Below are 18,920 nucleotides of genomic sequence, written 5' to 3'. Positions count from 1 at the left end.
GTCTTTTTCAAGACAATATTACTTTCAAGAGAGTAATGTTAAAGATCTTAAAGAAACTGAAGTCAGTGATTACTTTTTTTTTTCAAGTAAGCCATATATTTTCCTACTAGTTATTTCAGCTGTTTTTCATTATGGTTTCTATCAAACTAAGAAATTGCACTCTTATAAACACAGGATGCAGCATTTCTTGTTTTCAGAATCACTTTTTTCCCTTTAACATAGCTTTTACAAACATCATGGCTTGCAATGATAATTTCTCCTAAGTTTACAAGACTACTTCTTGACTGTTCACAGGGTAACACATGAACCAACATGGTCTGTAAAGCTGACGCAACCCAAACTCTTGCATGTTTGAGATTACCAAAACCTAAAGCAAAATGCCAAAGTATAACGGCGTTAACCCTAAACAGGAGCCAGCTAGTTAGGCACCAATTCTACTTTATAACTGAGTGAAAACACACACAAAGCCCCTTAACTTCCCTTAATATTCCTCACAAATCCTTTAATTTGATTTCTTCAAAACCACAGTAATCTCCCTTCGGTCACTGCTGACACTTCAAAAAAATGTATTTAATCAGTACTAAAACACTAAAGAAAGGAATATCAAATCTCAAGTTTGTTGCATCACTAACAAAAGCAGCAAGTGCTTAGAACATTTTTTAGAACGTGCAACATTTTGCATATTTGTGAGAAGCGCTTCTATACCGTTTAATTTTCACAAAGCCAGGATCTCTTGAAAGAAAAATCCCACAATAGTCTGTCAAGTGACAGCTTGCTGCTGCCTATGGATTTGATTACAAAAGTGTTCATAACTTTAGAGTGCAAAATAAAATATTACATGGTTAGAATGGGTAAGGTAACTGAGCTTTAAGGATCTCTCCTGTTCCTGCACACAACTCCCTCCTGAGTCCTGCTAGAAAAGGTTTCCCAGTTCCTGTGCTGTTCTGCTGTTGCTTGGCTGCTCATTTTTGCATCCTCCTCTTGCTCTGTTATGCTGTGATACACTCAGATGGAAATCAATGCAGAAAAGAGAAGGAAGTTAATAAACTAACAAATTTTTTCAAGGAGCACACTGTATCCATAACCGATGTACAGGGCGACAGGATACAAAGAATAAAGGATAAAAGGTAAAAGAATAAAAAGAAACTAGTTCAAATTTCTTATACTGCAGTCTGTAGAGCTAGAACATATGTGTTTGTTTATAGAAATACTGTGATCCAAGAAAGATTTAACCACCATCGGAAAAGGACAAATTTAATGGCACTGGTGTAGAGTACAGGATCCTCACCTTATCAGTTACTTCTGTGAGCAGGGGATATGCAACTCCTCTCACTGCTACTGTATTCCACTAGCTCTATTTTATGCAGGAGATAATTAAATAGCAAAAGAGCAATAGTATTTTGTTTTTAAAGAAGAGGCAGAAAAAGGCACGTGTGGAAGGGAGCGTTTGCCTCGTGTCACAGACAAGACCTAGCAATACCCGCTATCTGCCTGCTTCACAGCTCATAGTAGGGTTTAGAGCTTTGCTGGGTATTTCAAGCATTTGGAACAATTACGTCAGAACTGGCCACACGTCACAAAAGGGATTGCCAGCTGCTGGCAACGTAATTCACGTAAGGTCCCTGAGCCCCAGCACAGATGATAGTTAACTAGGGCAGCAACTCATCCAACTGCCATTCTCGTCTTCCTATATCCAGGGGCTTGCTGCAAGCAGGGGTTCAAAAACTGGATGAGGTGTCCTGGCAAGGCAGGCTCGCTCTTTCCGCATGCTCCTCTTGCTGCACATACCCTGAGGAGCTGCTCTTCACAGAGGTTGCAAATATCTTTTGGGGACACACTGGACCTTCCCTCTTAAGAAGGTGAGAAAGTGACTGGACACCACCGCTTTACGTAGGTGAGGTAAGTATGAAGGAATAGCAGGAGTATATGGAAAGTGTTCCTTCAAAACCCATCAAAACTTCACTTTCAGACTGAAGACACTGTAAACCTTGCTATAACAAGAGCTTTTGCCAAAGTAAATAAATCAGAGTGAAAATACAAATTGGGGGAGTATTTTGTCACTCCAGTAGAGATTTTGTGCCAAATGAAAACACGCCAAATTTCCAACTTCAGACTCTTTAGAAATTGAGAACAATGGCATCAGAAGGATTCTAAAAGCCACTAGATGAGACTTAAGAACATCTTAGTTAGGATCAGCGATAACTATGGGATGAAGCACTTTTGTGCCAACTGTCACCAAGCATGGTCCAAGGCCACATGAGGAATGGGAAAGCAAACTCAAGTGACTAGTGTATTTGAAGTATCCACCTACTGGCAGTATTTCAGAAGGTCAGAACCCTGAAAAGTTTCAGAATTTAACTCTTGGCCTTTTCCCAGAAAGTGAGACCTAGAAGTAGGAATCACACACCTATAATATCTTCAGATACAATTCCATTTCAGAACAACCCAAACAAGCACCTACAGTGCTTTAATCATCTCTCATCTTCCTTGCTTGTAGCAGGGCTCCTTTCAAGTAGAGCACTTGGTTCGCAAATCTGACTTGCCAGCAATGATTAACTCAGAAAACGTATTAGTTAACTTCAAATACTTCTCCTATTTATAAATATTAACCATGCGACAAAGTTCAGTATAAAAAGACCATTCTGCTGCCTGCTGTAGTAATACTGCTATTGTAGCTCAGGCAGAAAAGAAAACTTTGATCTCCTGGTGAGTGGCCTTGTGTCCATATGGCTCAAGACGAGCCCACCCTCCAGGCGTCCGCCTGTGCACCTGTAAGGCACAGCCCTTTGCCTGCACCCGGCCGCACTCCCTGCGTTACCACTTGGCCTGAGATGAAAATGGAAGGTGGTTTTTCCAGCCAAGTGCCGGAGTAATTAAGGTATTGCCTGCTATAGTCCATCTGAGCATCATTTTCTACAGTATACGGCTGTGAACTTTATACTCTCACGTAACAAAATCGATCACGAAAAAGACTGAACCTTTCCGATGTATGCAGCAATATGTTGTTTCATTTTCCTTAAAAAAATAAGATCCTAACCACCAAATGGTGTAAAAATCTGGTGTAACCAACCAAATGTTTCACAGCAAGCTAAATCCAGAACCCTAACTTAATATTTAGGTTTTTAAATATTCACCCGATTTTCAGAGATGATGTGCACTTAAATCTGTATGTGAACACACCCAGGTCTAACTCTCACTCCTTTGACATAGCAAGAGTGGAAGACAAAATAAAGATGCCTCAACTGCAGGAACACCATGAGTGTAACACATACAGCAAGAGTTCATACTGTACTTTGTGTTTACTTTCATATGGACTGTAAATACTGCGGCTAAGCTTTCCCAAAGCTTCTATAAAATGGATATATACACATACATCAATAGTTCCACAATAATAAATTCTAATGTATTGTGTACCTTGCGGTATGTAGCTCAAGTCCATGCTAGACAATTAGTGTATGACAAGATGTATAATTTTAACGATGTATTATAATATGCTTAACACGTCCCCGTTTTGAAAAAAAATAATGAGACAGAAGAACAACAATGAAATTTCTTGGGAAGGACCCCTAAGAAAATACAATTTTGAAATAGATGGCTTTCAAAAAAAGCCAATCAGATGGTAAAACAAACCACGAATTAAAAAACCTTTCCAGTTCTCTAGCAGACTTCCCTTGTGTCTTATTTTCTTACCCAAAAAATGCTAGAAATTTTTAGAAAATTGCTTTCACGTATTTTTTTCCTTTGCGATTTGTGTTTGCCTGCTTTTCTGTATCAAGATGAGAGACATTTAGAACAAATTAATCCTCAAAGTTGGGTAAAGTGAAATTCTTCATCATTCTCATACAATTTTTGGTTAAATTTCTTCCCTGTGAATAAGACAGACTAAAATATCTGGTGACAAGGTAAGGAGTGGAGAAGGGAAATATAGGACCTTGGAATTCACTACAGTGTGGAAGCGTTGCATGGGACAGCCCCTGAGGTGGCTCAAACCTGCGCGTAACTTTCCAAGTTGCAGATCAGAGACAGCATAAACTGCTGGGTGGTGTGAAAGATGCCATTTTAGTTATGTTCTCAAACATGATGGAACCAGACTATCATGACAAAAATAGGTAATTTTGGATAAAAATTTTATTTCTTTTTTTACATGTCATCCATTCTTATTTCTATTCTAGTTAATACAGAAATGTAAGAATTTTTCATTGGAGAAGGAAATTTATTGAGGAGAGTTAGGCAGCGCATTCTAAAATGAAGTAAGAAAACTTTATTAACCTAGTGCATTCATTTTTCTTTAAATCATTTGAAGAAAAAAAATGCTACTTAAATAAAACACAACCTTTCAAAAAAGCAGTTAGCAGACAGGGAAGAGAGAACTAAAGGACATAATGGATTCTAAACAAAGAACAGTGACCATCTATTACAGGGCTGCTCTACATGCTGCAATGAAAAGATCTCCTTAGAAAGCATGATCATTTCGGGAGAGCCAGAAGATAAGACCAATGCATTTAACTAGCTTTAATTTGCTCACTTTCTTTCACTCTATGAATTTCCTAGCACAGGACTAGACAAGCATAGCGCTTGCAATTTTTTTCAGACATTCTGTACAACCTATTCCACCATACTCTCAGAATCTCAAAACAATCTTTCTTAGGGCTGCCTGCTCATAAATACTTACACAGGGGAACAGGATTTGAAAGAAAAGAAAAAAAAAAACCTGTCCCCTGGAAGTCTTTGGGCTTAAAAGCAGTAGAAAAATCAATTAAACTAGAAGCAGATAATCTTCTACCACCTGCTTTTCTAAAGGCCGCTGAAGAAGAAACTGAGACACACAAGAAAAAGTGTTTGAAATTCTGGATCCAAAGAAGCCAATAGCAATGTCCCACTGGTAAACAAGCAAGGCAGTATGTCACATACTGGTTAAGTACTAAAACTGAAGCAGCATTATTTTAAAGTTTCTAGAAATAACTTGAAAGGTAATGTAATAATTTTCATCAAGAAAACTGTACTTTCTACAGATAGCGGAAAGCAAATGATACTGTAACTAGGACTTTCCAAACTGGGAAAGTAATGTGAAATGCACCCTTTTAACTAATGAGGTACTTAAAAGTGATCAGTAATTATCTCTGTACTAAGCAGACATTCCTCAACAGTGATGTTTCAGATTGGCAGTTCACACAATTCAGTAATCTCCTCTTCTGGTTTCTCTGATGGTTTTGCCCCAATCAACATCACTCCCAACTTCTCCCTAGCTGCCTGTGTCTGTATTACAGTAATGTAATACATACGATGTACTGCATATTAGACAAAATACACATGCATTATTCAGAATATCCTCTAATCAGTGTTCAGAGTGGAACCCTGAACAAGGTCCGCGTTTGGACCGAGAGATCACACGAACGAGGAACAAAAGAATCTTGGATGTTACACCATCTCAGTTCTGCACATTCCTTGCAAATGAGACAGCTCTTTTTCATGCTTTTACCTGGGTTCTGCAGTATCTATTACTTTTTTGTTTGTTTGTTTTTAATTAAGGTTCAAGCAACATTAAAAAAATGCTCAGGACTACTTAAAATCTTCGGATGCTTGCTTGTTATTACGGAATATTTAATTAGAACGTGTGCATTAACTTTTATTAAATCTAAAAAAAAGAAAGCTTTATTCGTGCTTTGTAACTGAGGTTTTACCCAATTCCAAACTAGGCTAAGAAGCTATTGCCTCTGAAACAACATTATCTGTCCACCGGTTTACAGAGAGATCCAATCCATGCAGCATTTCTGGTGTCTGCTAGAATTTGCCATTTCATGCCACTGTCCTGTTTTCCATAGTGGTTCTGATCATGCCATGAGGACTGCAGGTGTAAAGCACATATAAAGTATACACACAGAAACTGCGGGCAGTATGTGCAGAAAGTGGAAAGACTACATTTCAATATTTTGTATAACTAACACATTTATCCTAATCACTTCAAGGTTTTACATTCTAATAAAAACAACGGGTGCCTCATTTTCTCAATTCATAGAACTACAGCTCATCATGGTCATATTTTTAATATGGTGAATTTTTTAATCGACATGGAATTTGAGAATATGCCATTATTTTGCTTTTAATAAATAAAAAAAACCCCAAATTAATCAGCAAGCATTTCCATTTGTTTTCAGTATTTTACTTCTAATCACAGATAGCTTGAACAATTAGGTTCTCAATAGTGAATTACCTATATCGGTAGTCATACTGTACCAGAAATCCATGAATTTCAAGAGAAAGTCTTATGATCGTCCTAGATTTAAATAACTCAATTATGCAACTGAATTACGTAATTCAAAGGTATTTCTAATTTGTGGTAAGAGGAATTCTGTGATGGCACTATTTGACAAAATAATGTATTGCAAATATGTTAGAATAAATGAAAAATTAACTGGACAGACTTGTATGACTTTAGAAGTTGAGGGTCCATTTGGTATTTATCTATATACACTACTGAAATGACAAAGATTTTCTTGAAGAAAATCACTGAACCCAAAAGTATATTTCAAATTCTACAGACAAAAATGTATTGATTTTGTCCACATATTTGTCTAAAGTTTGAAATAAATATACACTCCTTTTCAGAGGAAAAAACTTAAGGCACACTTAAAACTGCATTTCACTGCATTGCTGAATGAGATCTGATTACCTCAGAAACAGCATAAATCTAAAGTGATTTTTTCCCTCGATCAACTACAGTGACAATGATAAAGCTTCCCTTTGACTAGATGAAGGCAGATGGATTTTTAGAAAGGACTTTAAACATTAAGGTTATTTCTACTTAATTCCTGCTCTTATCAAGAAAAAGCTATATTTCTTATTTTCCCAGATGTAATTATAATATGATCTCTCCTTTAGTGTGGAAGTGACATTCAGATTCAAAGTCCCTGCATCTATGGTCTATGTGAATCCTATCAATCTACAACTGAGTTAACAATTCTATATCCATTTAATACTCTTCACCTATTAAGGCTTTTTTGCACTGGCCTGCACACAATTATAACGTTCCAACACAATTATAATGCTCCAGTATACAAAGCAATGCGCCTGTGAGGTTTACCCTAGTTTTAGAAGCATGTCAAGTCATCTACTTTAAAGAATCTCATAATTTTTCTGCATTTCAACGGAAAGCTTGATACGTGCTAATGCGAACACATATCTGTTATAACACAGACATGCATAGAGAAAATCATGCAAGAAGAAAACTGCAGCATTAAAGCATTAAATCAGAAAAGAAAAAAATGTTCAACTTATCCATCTATAAGTTAAAATATTCTCTGACCAGATTTACTTTTTTTTGCAAAGCACAAAATAGTCCCCTGTCTGAGGGCATTAGTATGATTTCATCTGATAGGAAAAAGTGAAAATTTGAAATTAGCATTAGCGAGTTAACTTTAAAAGAAAAATGACAAAGTACAGAATAAGATTAGTAAACCAGTGATACCACTAATATCACGGTTACTATGCAAGTGCTGAAATGTGCATTCTAAACTTCTTGAGAAAATACCTTCAACTGCACAACCATATCTTAACAACCTCTTGTTTTAATTAAGAGTGCACACACCACTAGTCCTTCCCCTCTTCTCATCTTTGGTAGCAGAGCATCTAAAAGATACTAAGAGTAGGACATTCAATGAGACTACCCTTTTTCATCAAGTTTGTGCAAGATAGAAAGGAATACAAAAATTATGGCAATAAAATTTTACAGCTTATCAACTTCAACAAAAACCCTATTAAGGGATTTTCCAACCATCCCATCACTGACAAGAATCACTTTGCAGATCCTATACACCTTTGCTGGAAGTTATTATTCTTAAAGACACATCATGGATTTTCTTTTTAGTAGCTCTACCTGACTCTTCTTGGCTATGAAATATCATGTACCTACGTTAATAAAATTCAAATTTTTTATTGAGTACCCAAAGAACTTGTACAGACTAAATGGAATGAATAACATCACTAAGATGACCCTTCAAGGAGAAATACAAGACTAGTTACAATTAAGAAAGTCTTGCAATATGATATTTTCTTTGCTACTGCAAAGTTTCTACTGATGTGAATCAATATAGTAAAGCAACATGGCAGAGAGATGCTTTTGCCATTCTTGTTCAAATAAACAGCTTCCAATTAAAGAATATCCTGCGTTTATGCCTTTTAAATCAATCTCTCATCTACACAAGTAGATGGCTTCACAGTACATGCTTACTTGTGAAAGCTCAGCACTTGAAACAAAATGTGACTAATATAAAATTCAAAGAATCAGCAATAGATGTCAACAGGGAAAGAAAGATCCTTTCATTACCTGAATTAACAAAACCAAAAAATAGTCCTAGTTACTCTTGATGACTCCTGATATTCTGAATAGGTTTTAAAATTATGTGTTCAGTGCCCATTATCAAGAGATGAAAAAAATAAAAATCCCCTTTGTTATGTTATTTTTAAATACATTACTGAAAATACAAAGAATGAAATTTGGGATCCATTTTTACCAGTTTCAAATCAAGTGACCCAAAGATTTGAGTTAGGGAACATGAATCAAGAAAATGAATACTTTAAGTGCTGACCGGCACATGTTCAGAACTGCTGACACTGTATTTTGAGGTAATTCTGCAATAAATAGGCTTACTTTATAAATACCTTTATAGACAGTTTAATTGATAATTTTGCAACTGTGCTTAAGTAATGCCTGTGAATGCCACACTACAGGCTTCATTACAGTATTCCCATCTTGCTTTATTCAGGGTAAGAGTACCGTAACTTCATAAATAAAGCCATTTAAATCACTGAAATGGCTTGAAGAATGGTAGAGTACTCTACTGAAGCAAAAGAATCTAACAGAATCTATTCCCTTGAGTTTGTAAAAACAATGTGAAGCACTACATATAAAAATGAAAGCGTAACACTGTTTCAATGAAAAAGGCTTCAGCCAAGAAATCATGCCTTTATAGCAAATTAAGGCTATGTTTCATCTTTGTAATCTTTACGGATGTAGCATTCTGCTCAAATACAGCATAGTGAAAGATCAGAATCACAGGCTGTTTTAAAAAGGTAATAAATACATTAAACAACTTATTAATGCATAAAGTTTTCAAGTAAATGCGCATGCCTAAATATATTGTGTTGCCTGCAAAGCTACCTCAAATAAACAGTAGATCAGCTTCTTCGGTTGCTAGAACTGACACCTTTCATCACTACAGTAAGCTTTAAATAGGCATAAGCCAGAATTGCTGCCTAAATGTCTGGCCTCTGTCTTCTTTCTCACTCTTTCCTTTGCATCAGCAAAAATTACCTGTCACTACCGTGAACCACATTAAAGAACTGGTCTGGATCTCAGCACAGCTCCTTTCAGTGCACATGTTGGCTTACGATGGCTTAATCTAGAAAGGAAAGTCTTCGCACAAACTCTGAAAGATTGAAGAATTCTTACTGGCAAGATAAAGAAACCATACCGTTTTGGTAACATTAAGTCCCTTTTGAGTTTCTGAATATGGCTATTTTGGTAATATTTGTCTGCATGCTACATTAATAAAATAAGAAATGGACCAGTTCTAGCTGTAAACATGATGCAACTGAAGACTGTATAACAAACTTTTATTCTACAAAAAAATAAAGTTGTTAGAAATTGATGGTATAACACATATGTACAGTAGCCAATTTATTAATGCTTGAAAGATATTAACAAAGATGAAAAATTATTAAATTATACATTGCTTTATATCAACCAAATTCTTTAACATCTCTCACCTGGTAATTTACCTAAACCATCATACTATGAGCAATTTAGCATACTACCAGTCCCAGTTTAGAAAAACAGATTAACTTTCAGTTTTAAAGAGGCATTTAATGAAATGTTTTAAAGCTACTGCGAATATGTGTTCGATTCTGAGTAGTTACGTGGTCTATGACTGAAACCTTTTCAGGCTGCACATATTAAAATTAAATAAAGAAAATCCCTTAAGTTCATGAAGTATCCTTATAGCTTGTGCGTTTGGACTTTCACACAACCATATCCGCCCGACCAGAATACTACTAGTAGGTGGTGCAGCAGCATCAGTCAAGTTCTTTTAGCCAGAGTCTGCCCATGAAGGTACTTTTACCTTAAACATTGTTCATCTCAACTCCCGAGACACGTTCTGGTAATAACACATCAGCAAGATCTATTACAAAGCAATAGTTATTTAATGCATACCTCACTACATCCTAATGACTACTACCTGCACAGTAGATAAAGAATCATTCATTCAAGTTCACTCTTTCAAAGGGCCACCTTCATTAAGCTGACAGTTTCTTTACTATGCAGAATAAAAGTCCCTGTAATTGAAAAACTGGACCATGACACAGCATGAAAAAATACCCCACCTCCCAGAGGAGAGGGCAACACACACATGCGTAACTTGCTTCTATGTTCAAAGGCATGCTTATGCTCTACACTCACGTGACAGTCTCATACTTTCATCCCTTTTGGGGGAAGCAGCAGGGGAATTAAAACTTGCATGTTAACCCGTTAATGTTAAAGATCAAAATTCTAATCTGAGCTAAAAATGGTTCTTCTACCAAAGGGGCATTCACGTAACAGAATCTACCCTTGGATCCTATTATGCAAGAGAAAAACAACTTTCTCAAAACTGAGTGAAAGGATGCTTTCAGACACAGAATTTTAGCAGAAGTTATGTTGAAAGAAGTCAGTGAAATGCACTTGAGTGGAACAAATCGAAAATCTGACACTACCGTATAGCCCAATCTTTCACCACCAATTTAAAGGATACACAAGCAGCAAAGTAGGTGACACAGGAGAGAACAGTGCTACTAATTTACCTAAGCGGCCAGTTCATCTCAACAATTTAACAAGAGGTTCTACTTCAGTATTAAGCCATCAAACCATAAAGCCCCCCTTATTTGTGTTAAAAACACATAGGGTTTTCAGACCAACAACAGCTTTTTACTTTTCGTGCAACATTTCTGGACTTTGAGTTACTAAAAACAAATAACCACAAAGTACTTGAACACTACCACTATCTATCCAGAATACCAAATATATTACAAAATAAGACAATGCAAATATTTGCTTAAGTTTTGGCTTCATGCATATCTGCATTTTAAAAAGTAATCTAAAATCCTACTGTATATTCTTACAGTATATCATGTTCCACCTTCTAGAAGTAGTAAGAACATCGTAACAATGACCATGAGAAGGTAAATACAAGCTTGACAGTATTGCAATGAAATACGTTTTGTTATCTTACTACCCAAAGAAGGTGAAAGGCAAATTTTTACAACCTAGTTCCATTTCAGTTTTATTGACCTGTCTACAATATTCTGTGAGTGCGTGCACATACACAGGCACGCACAGAAAAAGAGGTATCTACACACAGTTTACACAAATATTTACATACACATTATTTACATAAACTAATACGACTGCATGATTTTTGACGTAAAAAACATATGCTTCTTGCACATATAACTGTTGCATTGGTCTTACAAAAGTAATATAAACCTTTTGCAACAACTAGCTAAGCACATATCATAGCTGATTCCAAGTTTTTAGAGCTTGCAGGTTTTTAAAAAAATACAATACCTAGAACACTGTTATCAAACAAATATGCTTTATTGGCATCTAAAAACAAAATGCACCCAACATTAAAATGTACTTTTTCATTTTTTTAAACCCACTGCAGTACGAGGAACAAATCACAAACACTTATTTTAGAGAAAACAGAGACTATAGTGCAGATTTTACAAAATCGCTTTTAATCTCTGTGTTATGCTCCTTAAATAACATGGGCCATTTCTTTTTCTGCCGAATTGTAGGAACATAAGATATCACAGCTTTGTCTATACTTTAAAATTCTGCAGCAGCCTAAAAACACGGACAAGATACACCAGCACCTGTTTTCAAGTATAACAATTTCGATAGCCAACCTAAGGGTAGTATCTAAAAAATTCCATTTTCTTCCATAGGAAGTCTTTGTTTGACAAGCTGTTATTTTATCTTTGTGAAATTAAAAGCAAGTGGGGGCAAGTTTATGCTTTACCAGAGAAATAAAAAAAAAAACGTTTACCTACCATGTTCAAATTAAGAACAGTGTTCTATACAAGTCAGTTGTACAGTTATTTAAGTGAAAGATGAACATGAACATCAGATTAACTTAATTCTGGCAGACAAAAGTGAACTGCTACGGTCCAGTCAGCCATTTATCTATTACAGAGAGATGACAACTTTACAAAAGGTATCTTTTACCTACTGAGTGATGATTATGTCCCCTCAGTTTCTGTGCTTTCTACCACTGGTTCACTTTCTATATCAGCTTCTGTGTCACTCTTCTCTTTGTTTATCTCGACGGAAGATGTCAGTTTTTCATAAAGTTCTGGATTGTCCTGCACCTGCGCAGTTGGTGGCTGACTTTCTGTCTCTGTATTTTCACCGTTTACCTGGGGCATATTATCGGCTTTGCGTTGGGAAGTGGCCCCATCAAAATATTCAAAAACCCGTGGATGTGGAGGGGGGATCCAGTTGTTTGACATTCTGTCTCTTCCAAACCTGTTCCCATTAATTTCTCTGCAAAAATTAAAATCTCTGTCATCCCTATCCCTCTGTCTTTCCCAGGGTCTTCTGCGGTCATCAAAATCTCTGTGAGCATCTTGTTCAAATCCTCTGTTCCAATTGGGACCACTTCTACTATCAAACCTATAGTTTACATGCCGAAACCTCTCTCTGTCTTCATGGAAGCCTTTCGGGCCACCATAAATAGGGAAGGCATGGTGCTCTCTTTCATCATAGTCTCCTCTTTGTCCCCAGTGCTTGTCTGAATTGAAACCAAAATGCTCTCTTCGACCAAGGTTATCTATACCTGGTCTTCCAAAATTTTCTCTCATGTCTACATGTGGTCTTGCAAAGTGTTCTCTTCCATCTACCGGAGGCCTTCCTATAGCCTCTCTTGGATCAACTGGTGGTCGTCCAACAGAATCTCTGACATCCACTGGAGATGGTCTGTTAAGATTATCTCGGTTTTCCACTGGAGGAAAGCGATAATCTCTGTCTCCTTCCTGCTGAATATTATCACCTCCAAGTGGTAGTCTTTTCTCTGGATTAGAAATGCTATCAATATTTTGTCTTCCTGGTGTTCCAAAAGGTCTTTCTGGTTGATTAAAAATATCTCCTGGAGGAAAAGGACCTCGAGGTGGTGGGTGAAGAGATGGATCAAGGATTGCTGGTGGAGGAATACTACGCTGCGGTGGCATTCCTGGCTGCATTAATGGAAACCTTGGTCCAGGCGAATGGGGCATTAAGCCTGGACGGATATCTATGAGAGGCATTCCCGGCATCCTTTGACTACTAATATTTAAATGAGGCATGTTTTGAACCCCAGCTGGATGCTGCATTGCCAGAAGTCCGGAACTATTTGAAATATTTGGTGGTGGAACTCCCATAAGTCCAGAACTACTTGAAACGTTGGGTGGTGGCATTATGAGAAGCCCAGAGTTGCTTGAGACACTTGGTGGCTGTATTCCTGCCAGAACTCCTGAGCTGCTTGAGACATTGGGTGGCTGCATTCCTGTCAGAAGGCCAGGGCTGCTTGAGACACTGGGTGGATGCACTCCAGCTAGAAGCCCTGAGCTACTTGAGACACTTGGTGGTTGCACTCCAGCCATAAGTCCAGGGCTACTCGAGACGCTGGTTGGCTGAACTCCGCCAGCAAGAGAAGAGCTACTGGAGACAGTAGGTAGCTGCACTCCTCCTGCAAGACCAGAACTGCTTGAAACAGTTGGTGGTTGCACTCCTCCTACAAGTCCAGAGCTGCTTGAAACACTGGGTGGCTGTACTCCCCCTGCAAGTCCAGAGCTACTTGAGACATTGGGTGGTTGCCCTTCTCCAGTAAGCCCAGAACTGCTTGAGACGCTGGGTGGCTGCACTCCTCCAACAAGTCCAGAGCTACTTGAGACATCACTCTGCACTAAAATGCAGCAACAAGAAGAACAGTTAACAGAAAATGACAGTGTAACACATAGCATTCAAAACAAAATGCAGCTTAATCCTTATTCAGTTCACGCATTCAGTGATGATACTGCTGACAAGGTCTGCCTCAGTTTCGATCATGAATATACATAATCTTAATCACATTGATGATAAACAGACATTATGCCACAGAAATGAACAACTCTACACAGCAGCTTAAAATTGACAAACCCCACAGCCATTACCCAATTTCTGCAATTTACCCTAATTTACCCAATTTATTAAAATCTTTAATGTCGTTCTATAAATGTTATATTATCCTACCCTCTCCTGCTCCTTTCCATTGCCACTTGTGTACTAAGAATGTGCTTTTAAGAAGTTTTCTAAAGGGTTCCCAGTCTCAGCTTTACTTCTTGAGTCTATGAAGAAAACATCCCTGAGCATAAGCTGCTAGAAATTAACGATCAGATGATGACAGAGATGGTTCCCACTACTCCTACAACTTAAATCGAAAATGATACCCAGCCTAAAACTTCCTACTCTGTAGTTATTAGTGCAATGGACTATGATCTGCAAAAATCACCTCAGAAGTATGATGCTTCCTGCATGCAATCATATCAGACAATAAAGACATTTCTTACCAGATCTACTGTTTTCACTGGAAGAAATCTGAAGGTCTGCAAGATGTGATCCCTTTTCATCTGATTCTGGTTTGCTGATTGGCAGAGGATTAAAAACACTTCCAGCAGACAACGTTGGAGTAGCTAGATTGCTAGTAACTGTGCCAACTGGTAGAACAAGGCTAGTAAAAGGAACATCCTTCATCGTCTCTTGTGCAATTGGTAATGGAGGTTGTACTAAAGCTGTAGAGAAATAACAGAAGTGTATCACAGTAATCATATATTCAAGCCTTCAAGATTAGTTTGGCAGAGGTCAGGCTGATAAATCCAAATAAGTGAAATTAATTACCCATATTTTTATAATAATTTCTTATCCTCAATCAACACTACAATATTTATTTTTTTTGTAGAAATCATGAACTGCAGGCAACCTAAGCAATTAGTATTCTTTAACAGACATTTTTAAATGTTAAATGAATAGAGTTAAAAGGCTAAAAAAAATAAATTATTATAAATTATTCAGTGACTAACACCAAAGAGATCAAGTAATAGATACATCTGTTATAGACAGGTTCAAATATTGAACCCTACATACAAATAATATATAATTCATCACAATTTTTTTTCAGTAACTCCATTCTAAGTATAATTTTTCAGTCAACTTGAAAAGCTCTGTGAATTTTTTTCTCAATAACTGCTTAAACCATCTAAACAATAACTTCTGTGTTGCTGTTTTCTATTACACAGGATTAACTTGCTTTTGATTAAATAACAAGCAGCATATCAAACAACTATTAGAAGAATCAAACTTACGTGTTGGAACAACTGGTGGGACAACGGGTGGTGGGACAACGGGTGGTGGGACCACAGGTGGAACTGGAGGAGGCATATAACCTGTATGGAAAAAAAAGACAAATTATTACAAGGGAAGAAAATAAAGTTTTGCAGTAAAAGCTTTGCCTACATTATTCATCCTGAAAAGCTGCAGCACTGAAGACTAGCAAACAACAATGCATGGGAAGGGGCAACAGTGGTTATTGCTTTCAAAAACAACCCCAACTTTACTGTGGATGATCTGCATGTGCATCTTTAAAAGTGATTTCTGCCAGCAATATCTAAAGAAGAAAACGAAGAGTTTCAAAATCTTCCAAAGAAAAGAGATTAATCTTAAGGATTTTTAAATGTTCGGTTTTTATCAAAGTTCAAAAAAAATTCTGCTGTAATTCCTATTTGCAACAGAATACACCGGTAAAAACAATATTAAGTCAGCCATAAGAAATTTCATACTAGATTAAAATTAAAGATTCAAAGGTCAACTTGCTCAAACAGTAACCAGTAGCTGATGAAAAACTACACAAAGCGTGATGTACATAGAAGCACACAAACTGAGTATACTCATTACATACTCAAGTTCATTTTTACTAATTTACCTGGAGGTGGCTGTGAAGGGTTGAAGCTCGCTCGCAAGAAGGGTGGAGGAGGAATGGCGCTATAACCAGGAGGAGGGACAGACATTGTGACAGGAAACGCAGGTGGAACCAAGCTAACAGCAGGCACAGCTGGAGCTACTGGAATCTTTTTTCATGGAAAGAAAAAACAAGCAACTTCAATACTGAGCAGTATCCAATGACATTACAAGAGGGATGAACTGATTCAACTGCAATTCATGTTAAGCACTAAATATACCAACGGCTTTGTATGTATTCTGAACACCCTGAAGAATCAGATTGCATTCTGAAATGGTACCTACACTACAGGTAAACAGGGACACTGGAAGAATCCTATGCTATCTTTTCTTTATTCTAAAAAGAACAGAAAAATACACGGTTAAACACTATACTTATTCAAGAACAAAAATTTGCTTATGAGAGGTGGATGCAGAAAGAGAGAGAAAAGGAAGAAAAACGTAGACAGTATGGCAATTTGAGAACAGTGGTTCTATTCTCATTGGAAAAATTTACATATTTTACAACAGTACTGGAAAGTTGAATTTAGTGTATGCAATTATAAGGCTAATAATCCTGATGAAATCCTGAAAATTACTTAATATTTCTCAAACTTCTGTTGAAGCTACATGTTTTGATACAGTGCAGCATAATTACAAGCAATTTACAGCAGAATAAATGCAATATATATATTTAAATATATACTGAACAGAGCGTACAGTAGAAGACAGCTGAAATAAGAAGACTGAAGACAATTTTTGTGAAAAGAAAAAAGCTCAAAACTCAATGCAAGTGAAGGAAAATATGTTAACTTTCATAGTAATTTCAGGTTAGCTCAAGTACTGGAAACGTCCATACATGTTAGGAAAGATAAAACAGTAATAATAGGAATACAAAAAATATTTGCATTAAGCAACTGTTTCTCATTTTACAATTTCATATGGTCATTATAAAAAGGATTTAGAGTTTGACAAAAGGCATTTGTATTTATACTTGATAAACCTGTGTGGCACAGTATACTCAAGAAAAATTACACTGTATTCTTCTAGCCTTCCACAATACCTTGATACTGACTGGATGTTAATAAAAATCCTCTGTTTTAGCAGAAAGGAAAAAAAAAATACAGCAGAGAATCAAAGACTCTTATGAATTACTGCATGTAGAGTGCAACAGCACACTATTTGAATAATCAGATCTTTTAAAGAGGAGACTGTCCCTATGAAGTCCTGCCCAAAATTGCTGAGAAAATAAACTTATATTCAAAGCTGATATGGGGAAAAGCACATAGGTAGAGAAGAAACAAGCAAAAATGAAAAAAGATTATTGCATTGCTTAGCTTACAGAAAGATGCTTTGCTCTATAAGCAAAAATACTTTCTGTAAGCTCATTCTGATTTCTCCTTAAAAGCCTCATGTGCCAGTATTTTTTTTTTTTTTTTTACATTGCTCTGTCTTCAATGTTTAAGTCTTCATTTGAGATTGTACACAAGTTTGGAATATGTTGTGTATAAAACAAAAGATTTTGCTCAACCACAGCAACTGATTCTACTCTAAAATATTTCAGAGATAAATGCAGGAGTTAAGTACTTTAACTCAGCATTAGAGTTTATCTGTACTGAATAAAAAGTTTGCCCTCCAGTTCTGTGGGTTTTTTGCAAATTAAGACTAATACAAACCTGCAGCATAGTGACTGGTTGCGTGTAAGCTTCTGTCTGCGTTGTAATAACTGTACTTTTATCAACTGCAGCACTCTGCGTAGTTTGGATATTTTCTTTAGCAGCTTCTGAGCTTCTGGCTGTTTCCCATTCTTTAGAAAAAGGTATAGTTTTAATATAAAAAGATAATTAATGTGTTATTTTTGTTTAAATACTAAAAAGTCTTCTTCCTTCTTCAAAAATAAATTTTAATCTGGTATTTATGTAGATTCATTACAAATAACCCCCAAACTTATTATGAAAAGAAGCAAGAGTTATTATTTATTATATTTTAAAGAATGTAAAATATCTTTAATCACCTGCAATACTGTTTCATTATGCCTGTATAGAAACTGATTTTTCAAAACTTGCCAAGTTTTTTCACCAATCATTTTGTTAATCGTTTGTAAGATAGAGTATGCTCCAGTTTTCTAAAAATTGCTGTTGTCAACACAGTGATGTTATCAGCTGGCTACTGTACAATGACAGAGAATCCTCATGTTAAACAAACCTCACCCCAACCCCCTTTTCTTCCTTCTGCTGCTTCCTTAAAAAGTTTTGTATTTCAAGTATAACATAGTATGTAATGTATTTCAGTAATGTTCCGTGTTTTAATTTTTGTCATTTATATTCAGTTTTTACTCAAAGCAAGACTGCATTTTGACCTGAAAAATTATTATCACTATTATAGAACAGTCTTAACCTACTGTTTACTTCAGTACAGTCCAGTCATTTGATGCTAGATCCATTTCAAGAAAACACAGTACTCATGAATCTTTTACAAACCTAACAAACTTCTCAACTGAGTTTCAGAGTAAGGTCTGACATTACTCGCTTTTCCTGTCTCTTCAACTTTATGGAGTTGAACCTTAACGTTCAGCTAAACTGTGCCTATTTGGACAAGTTCCAACTCCAAGTTAAGTCTTATACCTGAATACAAGACTTTTCACAATCACAAGCTGATCATAATTTCTACATTAATATCTTACCTACTTGGAAACGAGCGCACAGCGAATTTGTAACTGTTTTAAAAAATACGAACCTTTATTAGCCTGCTTAAATTAATTCCCCTTTGTCACTAATTCCTCATTGTCATGACAATCAACTAGTTACTCATCTACAAAGGCAATCTAGATTTCATGACTAGTGCCATTCATATTGTAAACAAGTAGATAGTAAAATTT

The 18,920-nt window shown here is 36.4% G+C and overlaps 1 protein-coding gene across 6 annotated transcripts in view; it reads right to left on the bottom strand.

Annotated features, from left to right (window-relative positions):
• Positions 1–18,920, bottom strand: part of SCAF8 (SR-related CTD associated factor 8) — a 106,583-nt gene that overhangs the window by 29,766 nt on the left and 57,897 nt on the right. For 5 of the 6 annotated variants that reach the window (XM_054195017.1, XM_054195014.1, XM_054195016.1 and 2 more), the window contains 5 exons: positions 17,719–17,849; positions 16,029–16,173; positions 15,412–15,492; positions 14,620–14,841; positions 11,289–13,976 (listed from right to left, as the gene is read on the bottom strand). In XM_054195017.1, coding sequence (XP_054050992.1) covers positions 12,277–13,976; positions 14,620–14,841; positions 15,412–15,492; positions 16,029–16,173; positions 17,719–17,849 — 2,279 coding nt within the window. In that variant the 3' untranslated portion in view covers positions 11,289–12,276. Of the gene's footprint in view, positions 1–11,288; positions 13,977–14,619; positions 14,842–15,411; positions 15,493–16,028; positions 16,174–17,718; positions 17,850–18,920 lie in introns of those variants that run through there. The other variant, XM_054195015.1, reaches the window with a different exon arrangement.

This window comes from Rissa tridactyla, chromosome 3 (genome assembly GCF_028500815.1).
Source record: "Rissa tridactyla isolate bRisTri1 chromosome 3, bRisTri1.patW.cur.20221130, whole genome shotgun sequence".
NCBI classification, from domain to species: domain Eukaryota; kingdom Metazoa; phylum Chordata; class Aves; order Charadriiformes; family Laridae; genus Rissa; species Rissa tridactyla.
This window is presented reverse-complemented; position numbering and strand designations above follow the sequence as displayed.